The sequence below is a fragment of the Peromyscus maniculatus genome, chromosome 2, assembly GCF_049852395.1.
Source record: "Peromyscus maniculatus bairdii isolate BWxNUB_F1_BW_parent chromosome 2, HU_Pman_BW_mat_3.1, whole genome shotgun sequence".
Classification (NCBI taxonomy): domain Eukaryota; kingdom Metazoa; phylum Chordata; class Mammalia; order Rodentia; family Cricetidae; genus Peromyscus; species Peromyscus maniculatus.
The window spans coordinates 4018313-4032379 of NC_134853.1; the positions used below are offsets into that span (position 1 = coordinate 4018313).

General features: G+C 38.5%; 1 protein-coding gene across 22 annotated transcripts in view; it reads left to right on the forward strand.

The window, feature by feature from the left end:
• Cspp1 (centrosome and spindle pole associated protein 1) overlaps positions 1–14067 on the forward strand; it is a 104291-nt gene that overhangs the window by 50589 nt on the left and 39635 nt on the right. For 17 of the 22 annotated variants that reach the window (XR_013048924.1, XR_013048925.1, XR_013048926.1 and 14 more), the window contains 6 exons: positions 2379–2472; positions 3583–3640; positions 5866–6074; positions 8312–8433; positions 9531–9609; positions 11459–11588. Coding sequence is in view for 19 of the 22 variants with exons in the window: in XM_076563686.1 (XP_076419801.1) it covers positions 2379–2472; positions 3583–3640; positions 5866–6074; positions 8312–8433; positions 9531–9609; positions 11459–11588 (692 nt within the window). In the remaining 3 variants the exon portion in view is untranslated. The remainder of the gene's footprint in view (positions 1–2378; positions 2473–3582; positions 3641–5865; positions 6075–8311; positions 8434–9530; positions 9610–11458; positions 11589–14067) is intronic. The other 5 variants (XM_076563696.1, XM_076563698.1, XM_042270712.2 and 2 more) reach the window with 1 other exon arrangement.

Sequence of the window (14067 nt, forward strand, 5' to 3'; positions counted from 1 at the left end):
GTTATGAAGTAGCAATGAAATAATTTTAATGGTTGGGGGTTATGACAACATGAGGAGCTGTATTAAAGGGTCAGAGCATTAGGAAGGTTGAGAACCAATCATTTGACATTAACCCTTTTTTCAAAAAAAAAAAAAAGAAAGCGAGCTGTTTGGATGGAAATGAATGACAGTGTAGTGTGGCATTTAGAACAGAACTGTGAATGGTTTAGGAGTATACATTTGGATTGACAGAATTGATACAATTCTGTTTGCATCTCAGTGTTGGGATTGGATGCAGAGCCTTTGTGCCTACCAACTAAGAGTTACACCACAGAGCTATGTACAGCCCCTTAACGCTTGTTGACTGACATCTCTTATAGTCTGGTAGCATAATTCATGTAATCTTTATGATGTCAAGTTTGCTGGATGCACTAAAAGATTTTAAAAATACTTTTTTTGGTTTAGAATATCTGAGACAGTATCTCATGGAATACCCCAGGTTGGATTAGGACTTGCTTTGTAGCTCAGGCTGACTGAATGCACAGCCCTGTCTACCTTCTACGTGCTGAAATTACTGGTGTGTGCTAGTACATATGGGCTATGTTTTTCTTTTTCCTTTGTTTTCTGAGACACTGTCAAAAAAATCATGATAGTTCAGGTTGAACATCAACCTGAGATCTACTGAGAATACAGGTGTGAGCCACCATGTCTATATAAAGAATCTTTTAATGGATTTAAAAAATACAGTGTGTACTGAAGATTGTACATGGTGTGGTTGTTGATCAAATGGTTTACAATTCTCAGTTAAATAAGGCTGGTTGACCTTAATGATTTTATTTTTCTGGTTTTACCTGTTATATGGAGAGAATTATATTTTACAGCACATATGGCCTTTAAAAATCTGTTGAAGGTGCTGGGCGGCAGTGGTGCACGCCTTCAATTCCAACACTCTGGAGGCAGAGCCAGGCGGATCTCTGTGAGTTTGAGGCCATCCTGGTCTACAGAGCGAGATCTAGGACACGCACCAAAACTACACAGAGAAACACTGTCTCAAAAAACAAAAACAAAACAAAACAAAATAAAATTTGTTGAAGGCTCAGCTGGTTTCTTTTACATGCTGTTTGGTGGTTACCTCTTTCCCATAGTCTGCTAATATTATGATGCTTGGGCTCCCTCGCCTGCATGGATTTCTCCTTTATTTCTTGATGTTCAGTTCATCTAGTTATTGACAACCTTAGCTTTTAAAGCCATGGTTTTGTAGATGATGGAGCCTTTTCTCAAAGTAGAGTCAAGAGTAGCCTTCTTTGAGGCTTTTTACCTTCTCTGTAGAAGGCCTCCTTGTGTGGTTTTTCTTTTTTGTTGTTAGTAGCTGTCGTATTCCTCATCCTTATGTTTATAGGACACTAGCTATTTTAACACTTGCTGCTTCTGCTTTTTGTCATGTGTGTGTGTGATCTGAAGGGCCTTGCTCAGACTAGGCAGTTGTTGGGACTCCATTATTGGGATGGTTTGAAGAAAACAGAGGGGCCTGTTTCAACTTTTGGAGGAACACTTGTTAAATTTATAGAAGCTATTAAGGTATATTAGTTATTTTTTGTTGCTGTGCTGAAACACTATGACCAAGGCACCGTATAGAAGAAAGAGTTTATTTGGGCTTCTAGAATCCATCACGGTGAGGGCAGCATGGAAGCAGGTGACAGGCAGATAACAGGAGTAGAAAGCTGAGAATCTACAACTTGAACCACAAGCGTGAAGCAGAGAGAACTGAGGTAAGGCAGAACCTTAAGCTCTCAAAGCCCACCCCCAGTGACACACTTCTGGTAAGACCACACCTCCTAAGCCTTTCCAAACAGTGTCACCAACTTCCGACCAAGTGTTCAAATGCCCAGGACTGTGGGAACATTTCTCATCCAAACCACCATGTAAGGGGCTGGGATTACAATCTTTTGTTACACAGAGACCCGGGAATTATTAATACATGCTGTGTTTGACCCATGATAAGAATGCATAAGTTATGAAAGTAATTGATGTATCGATGCAATTTTCCCTATTTCTTTCTTAGTAATTACTCTGACATAATTAAATACTGAATTTGTTAAGCTTGAGTTTTAGTTTTGTGTGACACAGAAGAGTTAAGTGTCTTTTTAGATTTATTTATTTATTTATTTATTTATTTATTTATTTATTTATTTATTTATTTATTTATTTATTATGTACACAGTGTTCTGTCTGCATGTATGCATGCAGGCCAGAAGAGGGCACCAGATCTTATTACAGATGGTTGTGAGTTGTGGTTGCTGGGAATTGAACTCAGGACCTCTGGAAGAACAGCTAGTGCTGTTAACCTCTGAGCCATCTCTCCAGCACCGAGTTAAGTGTCTTAACTTTTTCTTATCCAGGAGGCGAAGATCGAGAAGCTCTCCGGAGAAAGAAAGAGATATATAGGCAAGAACTCCTGGAACAGATGGCTGAGCAGCAGAGGAAGAAGAAACGGTAATGAGAGGTTTGCATTTAGCAGACCGCACTGGTATACAATGATAGGATGTGAAGAGTGAGCAGCAGTTTTTCATAATGTAACTTGATTGCAAATCACCTGCCTGTGTCTGTTAGATTATTGCTCATATACTAACAAATTGTTTATCTTTGAAAACAAGAAATGGTAAGCATACACCATGCAGAATGAAATGTAGCAAATCATTGTTTATGTTGTATTCAACTCTGTTTGTAATCTTTATTTTTTCATTTTTTTTATTATTTTTTCCTTTGACAGTTTCAGAGATGTAGCTAATGAATTTTAATCATCTTGCCCACTGTTATCTTCTCTGTTTTCTTGAGTTATCTGGGCAGTGTTAATTAAAATTATGAATAAAAATCTTGGTTCTAAAGAAGTGGAGTGTTATCTTCTTATTCCTTTTCCTTACCTCCAAGAGGAAGCTAGTATTTTTTTTTTTTTTTTTTTTTTTTTGTAGTGCTGGCCTTTGAACCCAGAGCCTTGTGTTGGTTAGTTAAGCAAGCCTTCTACTATTGAGATTTTTTTTCTTTAAAGATTTATTTTTATATTATTTATATGAGTGTTTTGCCTACATGTAAGTGTGTACACTATGTGTGTGCCTGGTTCACTTGGAGGCCAGAAAAGGGTGTCCGAATCCTTAGGATTGGAGTTAGAGGTGGTTGTGAGCTGCCATGTGGATGCTGAGAACTTGAACCCAGGTCCTCTGAAGCAGCAGTGAAAGGCTCTGACCTGCTGCTGAGCCATCTCTCCAGCCTTATTGGCGTGAAAAGATACACGTGCTCTTCAAGAGATTCCAAGTTTTTTCGTAAAATATTTTGTCTTGTTTTTCTCTTTTATTCTGTGTAAACTACTGTGTCTTTGAAGTGCCTCCAGTATTCACTTTGGGATGTATTTTAAGGCATTTGACATGTAATGTGGACTATGATTAAATTTGGTTTTAGAATTTTAAAGCTTTGTTATTAATTAAAGGAATTATTTGTATTTGGAGGTTGATTGTATGGACTTTGTGTGCAAATCTAGTTCATTGATGATTGTAGTTTTGATTGTGCGTTTACTACAATTTCAATTTATAAAATCTTAATTTTGTCTAGAGAAAAAGATTTACGACTTTCACTTGCGGCGGCTTGTGTACGAGGCCCTGAAAAATCGGTAAGAGTCTTGGCATCCTTCAGCGTTTAATCTTTCATTCAAATAAGCCTCAAGTGGTAGTAGCAAGTGAGGCTTCCCATGTTGGGGTACCATAAAAAGCAATGCACTTTTAACAATAGTGAACCAATGCTGTTTTCATAAATGTCAGTCATAGCTTGAACTCTAGAAACAGTAAATGAAAATACAGTCCTATTCTTAAATATTACCCACTGTTGGTTTTTAAGATGATTTTTTCCCTTTTCATTTGTGTATCATTTTTTTAGAGTTAGTTTTGCTTTCTGTTCACATGTGCATGTCTGTAGGAAAATTATCTTAGTGTAACTTAGAATTGATGTTAAAATGCTATGTTTAAATAAATCTTGACCATTTATTGTTCTTTATAAGAGTAATTTCCAGAAAACCTATAACTTGTGTCTTTTCATTTTGTTACTGTGAAACTAGAAGAATAATCATACTCTTTTTACTTCAATTTTGCAATTCTCACCATCATTAAGTGGAATGAATCACACACATCATTGCAGTTAAGTAAGGAGGAGGTAACGGTTTACTGCTTTCTCACAATACACATTTTTGTTATTGGGTGTGTAGTGTTTATTATTTGCAAGTTTTTGTTTCTTCTGGTAATGATGGTTAAGACCTCTAATATTATTAAAAACTTTAGTTTTTAAAAAGGACCTAGCAAATCCTTAAAATTACAATTACCTTAATTATTAATCAGCTGTAGACAACTTTGGATTTACTTAAGTATGTGTTTCTTGAGTTGTCTGCTTTAAAAAGTTTAGTGCCAGGACTGGAGGTATAGCTCAGTGGTTGAATGTTCTTAGGATGTACAAGCTCCTGGGTTTAGTGTCTTATTCTGCTCTGGTGTCTCCACATTTTGTGTTTCTTTTTCCTTCTTTTTTTGGGGGTAAGGAGGGGTTTCAAGACAGGGTTTCTTTGTGTAGCCTTAGTTGTCCTTGGCTGTCCTGGATCTCACTCTGTAGACCAGACTGTCCTCAAACCCACAGAGATCCATCTGCCTCTGCCTCCAAGTGCTGGGATTAAAGGTGTGCACCACCACCGCCCAGCTTTATGTTTCTGACAATTTGTATAATAACAGTTTTAATCTTAGAGATCATTCCTGAATGAGGCCTGATTATTTTCTTTTTATACAGCTGTTTGAGAGGTTGAGGTAAGTTCAAGACCTTTGTGAGCTACGGAGTAAGTTCATAGCTAGTCTGGGCAACTTAATAAGACTCACAAAGTCAAGTAAAAAGCAAAGCAAGAAAATGAAAAGGGTCAGTACTACAGCTCAGTAGGAGAGCTGCTGCCTGACATGTGTGAGATCTTAGGTTAATCCCTGGTTCCCAGTACTGGGGAGGAAAAAAACCCTTCCTGATGATTTTTGTCTTGCAGAAAAAGATATATAGGGTTCAAAGGTAATCTTTTTTGTTTCCCATTAAATACCTTTAAAGTAGATATTGCAATAAAAAATTAACTTTTGGAAATTTGAGCTTTTTAATGTAATATGTTAAGTTTTATAGTGTTATAGATCTTATTTATTCTGGAATTGAATCATCTAAAGAGCATCAAGTTGAATAAATATATATGAGGTAAAAGTTAAACATTATATTCATGTTTAAATATTTAAAAAGAATATAAAATGGTATTTTTAAGTAAATAATAGTAAATGGCCCCTGGCCCATCCAGTTGTGGCTTTTTTTTTTTTTTTGGTCAATAGATTTTTATTGCAGCTCAGCTTTGCTCACTGTTCACGGTTGCCTGTAGCTGCTTTGGCGCTGTGGCCGAGTCAGATGGTCGTAAGGAGACCGTCTACAGAGCTTTCATGGTCACTCTCTGATGCTGTGCAGAGAGCGTTTGCTCCTGCCGCTGCTCTCCAGGATACGTTGATCTCACAGATGACCGCTGAGTAGAGAAGTGCCTATGCTGTTCTGTCGTAGAGAGAGCTCTGCACTTGAAGGTGACACCTGGCTGCAGTGCTGTTGTTATGTTGTAACCACGAGACGACGGCAGTGATTTCTGTGCTTCTTGGGGAGCCTCGATTACTCGCTTATAAATAAGAATCGGATCTTTAAAGTCTTTTATAGCTGTAAAGTTCTGCTGTTCTGTAACTGTCTTAAGTGCCTGCTGGGATAGAGGGTCCTTGGACGTCCTTGTCACCTTTAAACTTATGATTCTATGTAACAAACAGGTTTGTTTGTTTTTTTTCTTTTTCTTTATTTTAGCCTGATAGACTAAAGCAGTTTAGTTTGACACCAAGACCCTTTGAAGAGATGATACCACCTGAGAGACCCAGAGTAGCTTTCCAGACACCTCTCCCTCCTCTCTCTGCCCCGCCTGCCCCACCCGTCCCGTCAGTTCACTCCGCCCCTTCTCCAAATGAAGACTTGCACAGTGGACTCAGCAGCACCCTTGGGGAAATGGTGCATCCCAGGTGCTTGTTTAAATGTTTGTGTTGGGAGTTAGGTAAGGTGGCACTGTGTCTTCTGTCTAGAGGGCGAGCTGCGGCAGATGGCGGCGGCCTTCCGGGGGTTTAACAATAGGAACTTTGCCAGATACTCTCTTCATAGTCATTGTTATTGATATTGTTTTTCTCTGCTATTAGAAAAAGGAGAAATCTTTGTCTCTATCATTTAAAGAGGATTAAATTGTAAAAAATGAATTAGTAAGTACATGTTAGTATTTTTTTAGGTCATGTTTTTAATATCTTTTAGCATAGAAAATTTATGCATTGTTCCATTATTTCCACTTGGCAATCACTGAATTGTTTCTTCAACTTATTCAGAAAAAATTTCCAATATGGCACATGTCTGTGTGGTTTTATTTTAGCTTTGCCTCAGTTCTCTCTGGGCTTACTCTAGGGCTGTTGGGACTATAAACCTGTAATACATATTGAACATATCATTTCTATAGGTGAAAAGCATGTTAATACTAATCTATACATTAAGAAAACCCTGTAACAGATATTTTCTGGCCTACACTTATTTTCTTGCCTGTGGTTAATATGCTAATTATAGGAATATGTTTCAATTTGTAGAAGTTTTTCTTAACCTTTTAACACGTATTTCTGAGATGTCTTTCCTTTCTGCAGGACTTGGTCTTTTAATTGCTACTAACAAATTCTAAGGCTTTTCTTACAGTGTTTATCAGGTGCTTCTTTGTTTCCTTACTGACTTCCTTGCTTCAAAGACTGAGAGACTGGGAGTGCAGGGCCGGAGCTGGCTTCTGTGTTAGGTTCACGATGGAATGGGCAGCTTCCCTGGACTCATGCAAACACGTTTTCTCATTTGTAAAAGTTGGTGATAGTACTCGCCTACAGCTGGAGGTCGCTCTGAAGTTGGACTCTGCTGTGTATATACATGATTCAGGAGTTGCTGATCATCATAGAGTCCTTTCAGTCTGGGTTAATGATAGTGAAGTGAGACACGCTGAGTGACTAATGCGTGTGGAAATTGCTCACTATTGAAGAGACTTGGTGCCTTGTTAGCCCTCCCAGTTCTTTGGGGGAGTATGTTAATGCTCATGTAACAGTCTAGAAAGCTCCCTTTTTCTCTCTGTTTCCTTAAAGGAATTTGTTCTTGCCATTTTTTATTATTGAAGCATACTATTCTGGTAGAAACACATAACTGTCTCCTACTCAGTAAAGAAATGTGGAAGTACAAGTTTTTATACATTTTCAGTTTATGAACTATTAAAGATTTTATCAGGACTGTATTGATTTTCAACTAATCACATTTTGGTTGACTTTCTGTGAAAAACCAATAAGTTTTACATATAAAATATATAGAATTTCAGACTGGGGATATAGTCCAATCAGTGATGTACAAAAAAAGCTGGGTGTTGTGGGGTGAGTTTGTGGTCCCAGTGCTGGGAGGTAGAGACTGGATACCCGGGGCTTGCTGGCCAGCCGGTAGAATTACTGAGTTCTTGGCCAATAAGCGACACTGTCTCAAAAAAACAAATGGACAGCTTCCAAGAATTGACACGCAAGGGTGACTGATCGCCTCTGCTCTTGTACATACATGTGTGCACATTCTCTCCACGTGCACGAATTCCTGTATACATATGGACACATGAGCACCCATGTGGACACTTGTACTTCCATGTGGACGTATGCACATGCATAGACACACACACATACACACACACACACACACACACACACACACACACACACACACACACACACACACTCTCTGTCTTGCCCACACAGAATCATTTGTTGTCCTGTGTCTGAATCTCTCACACTTATCACATACCTCAAGCATCCTTTCCTGGAATCTTGAAGCTTTCCTCCCGTCTCTTTAGAGACTGGACATCCTGCTTTTTAAAGTTCCCTTAGCATTCTTTGTCTGCTTGTCTTATTTCACTGGATGCTGTCCTGTTGTAACTGTTCATTTCTGTATTATTACTGAGGGGCAGGGAGCAGACCTTTGTTGATATGGCACATATAACTATTGGATATTACTCAATTAACTTCTTTTCTTCTTATCAAAATGTTCCTGAAGTTTTAAAATGTGTTGCCATTTGCTTTTTGATTGCTATTTTTTTCTTGAGCAATTAGTACAAGATTGATTTTTAATTTCAATAATACTTTTTACAAAAGATTAAAATATTTTGATTAAAAGTAATAAAATATGAGAATAATTTTTCATTTTTCTTTTGCTGTAGGATTATGCCTCTGCCTCCACCTCCTCTACTACCCACTATGGCCAGTAACTATCGGACGCCTTACGATGACGCATACTATTTTTATGGTGCCAGAAATACACTTGATCCCAGTATTGCTTACTGTGAGTTTTCTGTATTGTAAACATATTTTTCTGGTGAATTAGTAAGGATAATTGCTTTTATGGAAGCAATAGTATGTAAATGAAAATCAGGTACATCTTTATTTAATCCAAGCATTATATATTTACTGACAATAAATTCATACCTAATATCAAATCCAGTTTTATTGCTTTGATACAATACATGGAACGGGTATTTTCTGAAGAAAAGAGATTTGTTTTAGAGGTCCAATATGCCCAGATAGCATATGTAGGGCAGATGTGTATATGTGTCTGTCTTTGGTCTTTTTCACTCTTCCTGTAAGTTCACCGTGATTTGTCACAGGGCTACAGTTTCTACTCTGTTAAATTTGTTAGCATAAAATTGTATGAAGTAAGCTCCTGTGTGCACTTTAGAGGACAAACCATAGCAATACCCATTTTAAAATCCAGTTACAGATGGAGGGAAGATTATGAGTTCAAGGCCAATTTGGGCTACCAAAGAAGTTCCCAATCCGCTTGGTTCATAAAGCAAGACCCAGTCTGTAATACGTCTTTATCTGTCCCACTGGCTCCCAAATAATGATATTGATACAGAAACTTCTTATTAATTATGAAAGCTTGGCCTATAGCTTAGGCTTCTTCCTAACTAGTTCTTAACCTTAACCCGTGTCTATCAATCAATTTCCTGCCATGTGGCTCGTGGCTGTTCCTCTCCTCCCGCATGTCCTGCTTCCTCCATGTCTGGGTGGTGACTCTGCCTTCTTCTCAGAGTTTTGTCTCTGCCCAGAAGTTCCGCCTGTACTTCCTGCCTAGCTATTGGCTGTTCAGCTTTTTATTACACCAACCACAGCAATCCATCTTCACACAGTGTACAAATATCGCACAACACCAGTCTTAAAACCAAAATAAATCTAATTGTGTTCATAGTTATTTCCTTTTTACTCAGAGTTAAGAAGTAATTGTTTTATATTCTCCTATGTTCTTGTGCTAACTCTTAACCCAGAAGGATGTGCTGGTGCTTGGGAAAAGCATCCTGCACATTTTTCTTTAGAGATAAGGTGTTATTAGTAGTAAGTCCTCTGAAATAAATGTGTTCTTTTTCCCCTTTCCCTTTTAAGGTGGCCCAGGAGTGATGGGCGGACCGCCTGCTCCCCATGTCTCTGCCCCTGTCACTCAACACGTAGTGCAGCCTGTTGTGTAAGTCATTGCTTAAAACCATTTTTCTTCTTTCCTCTACTTAACAGTGCTAAGACACGAACAGTATTAGTCCTCTCGCCTACCTGCTCTCGAGAGCACTTGCAGTAGTGAGTTTAGTGCTCTTGTAACATGACGTAACCGTCTTCAGAATGCTTCTCATCCTTTTTTTTTCTTCAAGATTTATTTATTTCTTATGTATACAGTGTTCTGTCTGCATGTGTGCCTACAGGCCAGAAGAGGGCACCAGGTTTCACTACAGGTGGTTGTGAGCCACCATGTGGGATGGTGGGTACTGGGAATTGAACTCGGGACCTCTGGAAGAGCAGTCAGTGCTCTTAACTACTGAGCCGTCTCTCCAGCCCCCTGCTTCTCATCTTATAAACTGAACTCTGTACTGGGAAGTCAGTAATGGTGCAACTCCATTTCCTCCTGTGGCATGCCCTGGCAGCCACTATTCTGGTGTCTCTGTGGCTCTGACTTCCAGTACCTCCTGAGGGTCAGACAGTATTATTTCACCTATTTTTAATCTGTATTCTAACTTACAGTAGAATTTTCAGGGCTGAATAACAGTACATTGTGTGTCTACACCATTAGTTTTACTTACCCGTTTATCCACTGGCAGACATTGGAGTTGCTTTATCGTTTTAGCTGTTGTAAATATGCTGCTATTAGAATCATTGTTGTATAAGTATCTTTTCAAGTTCTTATGTGTGTATACCCAGGAATATAATTTTTGTGTCACATGGTAATTATTTTAAAAATATTTTGGAGGAACTGCCATATTATTTTCACAGTGGTATACTATTTTGCCTTCCCATTATACTGTCCAAGATGTTAGCCCAGAGAATGCTGCCTTACACCGTGGGTGGGTTTTCTGACCTCAGTTTACCTAATCAAGCCCATCGGCCTGCTCAGAGGCTGGTCTCCTAGATCTCATCACACTTGGCGAGCACTTTACTGAAAGAACGATCTCCCCATCCCTTCCCTGTAGTTTTTTTTCTTTTTCCCTTCCTCCTTCTCAGTGCTGGGATTGAACACAGGTCCTTCTAAATGCTAGGCAAGCATTCTGTTACTGAGCCACACTTCCAACCCTCAGAGTAGTTGTGATTTGTGTTTCCTTATTGATTTAGTGGTGTTGAGCATATTTCTATATGCTGTTGGCTGTTTGTATCTTCTTTAGAGAAATGTTTATTAATCATTTGTTCGTGGTTGAATTGTAGTTATTTTCATTATGGATATTAAAACATTTGTGGATTGCCTTTTAATTCTGTTGATACTGTCTTTTTAGTTTTTATTTGTGTGTGTGTATGCGTTTGTTGATGTGTGTGTGCGCACATGTGTACACCCATAGAATTGTGTGTGCACATGTGTACATCCCCAAGGGACAGCAGTTTTGGATCATAGGTGGTTGTGAGTGCTGGGAACCAAACCTATGTCACTACTACTTAGCTAAAGATAATTGATTACATTTGTAAGTTTTATGTTTTAAAAGCAGAGATGGGAGATTTTATGGAGGAGTCATTTAATTAAGAATTTCTTCCTCTTCAAGACTTTTTATTTTACTTTCTATTTACTTTTTTGAATGTGTATGTGCATGTGTACAAATGTGCCACAGTTGTATGCCACAGTGTGCATGTGGAGGCCAGAGGACAACTTGTAGGAGGTGCTTCTGCTTGTGCCTGTGGTCCTGGGCACGGAAGAGGAGGTGCTGTACCCGCTGACCCATCTTGCTAGTTTTCTTCTTAAAGACGGTTTTATATGCCAGGCAGTTTTAAATAATTGTTTTTGTTTTCTTCTAGAATTGCTTGTTCTTATCATAAGTTGATTCAAATTATTTATTTGATGTTAGGAATCCTGTTGGACAGAATGAACAGAAAATTTTAGGTGATCGATTCATGAATTCAGGACTGATCTTTGAAGATAAACCAAAACCTTCCAAACAGTCACTTCAGTCTTACCAAGAAGCTCTGCAGGAGCAGGTATTCCTTCATTCATGTATTCCTTTGGTGTTGACTGAGTATAGCACAACCTTAGACCTTAGGGGAAACAATAATAGGCAATGTGGTAAGCTTTGAAGTGGGTACACTGGAATGCTATAAGAAACAGTAGTCTTACCTGGGACAGTTAGGGCTTCATATATAGTGGATATTTGAGCTGCATGTTGGTTCACAGACATTCTTGGTATATTCAGGGAGCTTTATTCACATTATTTTTGTATTTCCCTGTGTCTGCTCCTAGGGAGTTGCTTATTTATGTACTGAGTGTATGTGTGTGTGTGTGGTTCTCTCCTTTTACCATGTGTTTTTTTGGGATCAAACTCAGGTAGTTAGGGTTGGTAGCAGGTTATATGACCTTTTGAGAAATCTTGCTGGTCCTACAGGAACCTTTAGTTCAGTTCATCCTGGAGGTGCTAAGGCTCCTCATGAGCCATATGGGGAGAAAGAGAGGATGTCCAAGAGACACTTCTCTGATCTTTCTTGCACAGGGCATGGGTGTAGGGGATAAGAAAGAGCAGAGGGCTTGACCATGATTCATAGTGTTCAAACCGAGGAGACTGAAGAGGCAACACACCAATAGGGAATATGTTAGTGGAATACTTACATGAAGCACACTGGCTTCTCTTGTAGTTTATATTGTAAAGAAACTTACTTAGAGGAGTTTATAAGGGTTTCCCAGGGCCAAGATTCAAGGGGTAGGTCCACATTATAAAGTACGGTTTTTGTTGTTTTCTTTTTTTGAGGTAAGCTTTCATGTGTGCCAGGCTGGCCTTGGACTCACTTCTGTGATGAAGAAAGAATGGCCTTGAAATCCCAGTCCTCCCGTTTCCTTCTCCCTCCTTGATGCTGTCCTGTTTATGTGGTACAGAGAATTAATCTTAGGACTTTCTAGGCAAGGGCTCCACATTCCTAGTCCTTTGTTAATTTTATACGAACATATTTATTATTTTTGATTCTGTGTTTGTGTGTCTGTATACATGAGTGCTGATGACCACAGTAGTGTCAGATCCCCGTGGAGCTGGAGTTATAGGCAGTTGTGAGTTGCCCTATGTGGGAATCAAGCTTAAGTCCTTTGCAAGAGCAGCGCTCACTCTTAACTGCCCCAGCCCCTTGTAAAATACTCCTATTCAATTTTTTTTCTTTTTCGAGACAGGGTTTTTCTGTGTAACCCTGGCTGTTCTGGAATTCACTATGTAGACAAGGCGGATCTTGAACTTCCAGAATACACCTGGTTTTACCTCTCAAATGCTGAGAGATTAAAGGCGTGCACCACCACTGCCCAGTTTTTGTTTTTTGTTTTTTTTTTTTTTTTGGACAGGATCTCATTGTGTGTCTATAGCTGCCTGGAACTCCCTGCTGTACCCACAAACTCACAGATCTATCTGCCTCTGCCTCCCGAGTGCTGGGGTACAGATTTGCATGTTATGTACTTAAGCTTCTCTGAATTTCCTCAGTAACTTTGATAATGTTTCTACTTTCAGCTCTGATTTTTAAAATTTGACTAAGGGTTTGCCAATATTGTTAATCTTGGCAAATGAACCAACTCTTCATTCCATTAATTTTTTTTTTTTGATAAATTTTTTGATAATTTTATCCCTGACTAGAATTCTCTCTTCTTGTCTATTCCTTTGGGTGTTTCTGTTCTTGTTTTTCCAAGGTCTTCAATTGCATCATTAAGTTATTGATGAGATCTTTCAGTCATTTCATGTATTCACTTAATACCATAGACTTTCCCCCTAGAACTGCCTTTATTATGTCCATAGATTCTGGTATATTGTATCTTTATTTTCATTAATTCTAGAAATTAAAAAAAAATTCCTTCTTAATTTTACCTTTGACCCAATTTTCATTCAGTCATGTATTGTTTAACATACATGAGTTTGTGTACTTTTTAGTCAGCGTCATTCTCATGTGATTAGATGAAATGCAGTATGTTTTTTCAGTTTACCTAAATTTGTTTAGACTTACTTTGTGTCCTAATATGTAGTCAGTTTTGGGGAAAGTTCCATGGGCTGCTGAGAAGAAAATGTATTCTTTAGTGTTTGGGTGGAATGTTCTACTGTATATGTCTTTTAGATCCATTTGATTAATGGTGTCATTTACCTCCAGGCTTTCTCTGTTTTGTTTTTGTGTAGAGGACTTGTTTCTTGGTGAGAGTGGAGTACTAAAGTCAGCCACTGTCACTAACTGTGTTCAGTCTGTGATCTTAGAGGATGCCATTGGGTTTAGTGTCTCAGTGCTCAGAATTGTCGTGTCCTCTCATTGGATATTTCCTTTAGTGAGCAGGAAATGTCCTCTCTTTGATTAAGTTTGGTTTGAAATTTATGATTTTGTCAGATATTAAGCTAGCCAGACCTGCTTGATTCTTTGTTCCATTTATTTGGAACAATACCTTTTTCAATCCTTTCATCAATGTTGGTGTCTATGGTTGATGGTAAGGTATGTTTCTTACAACAAGCAA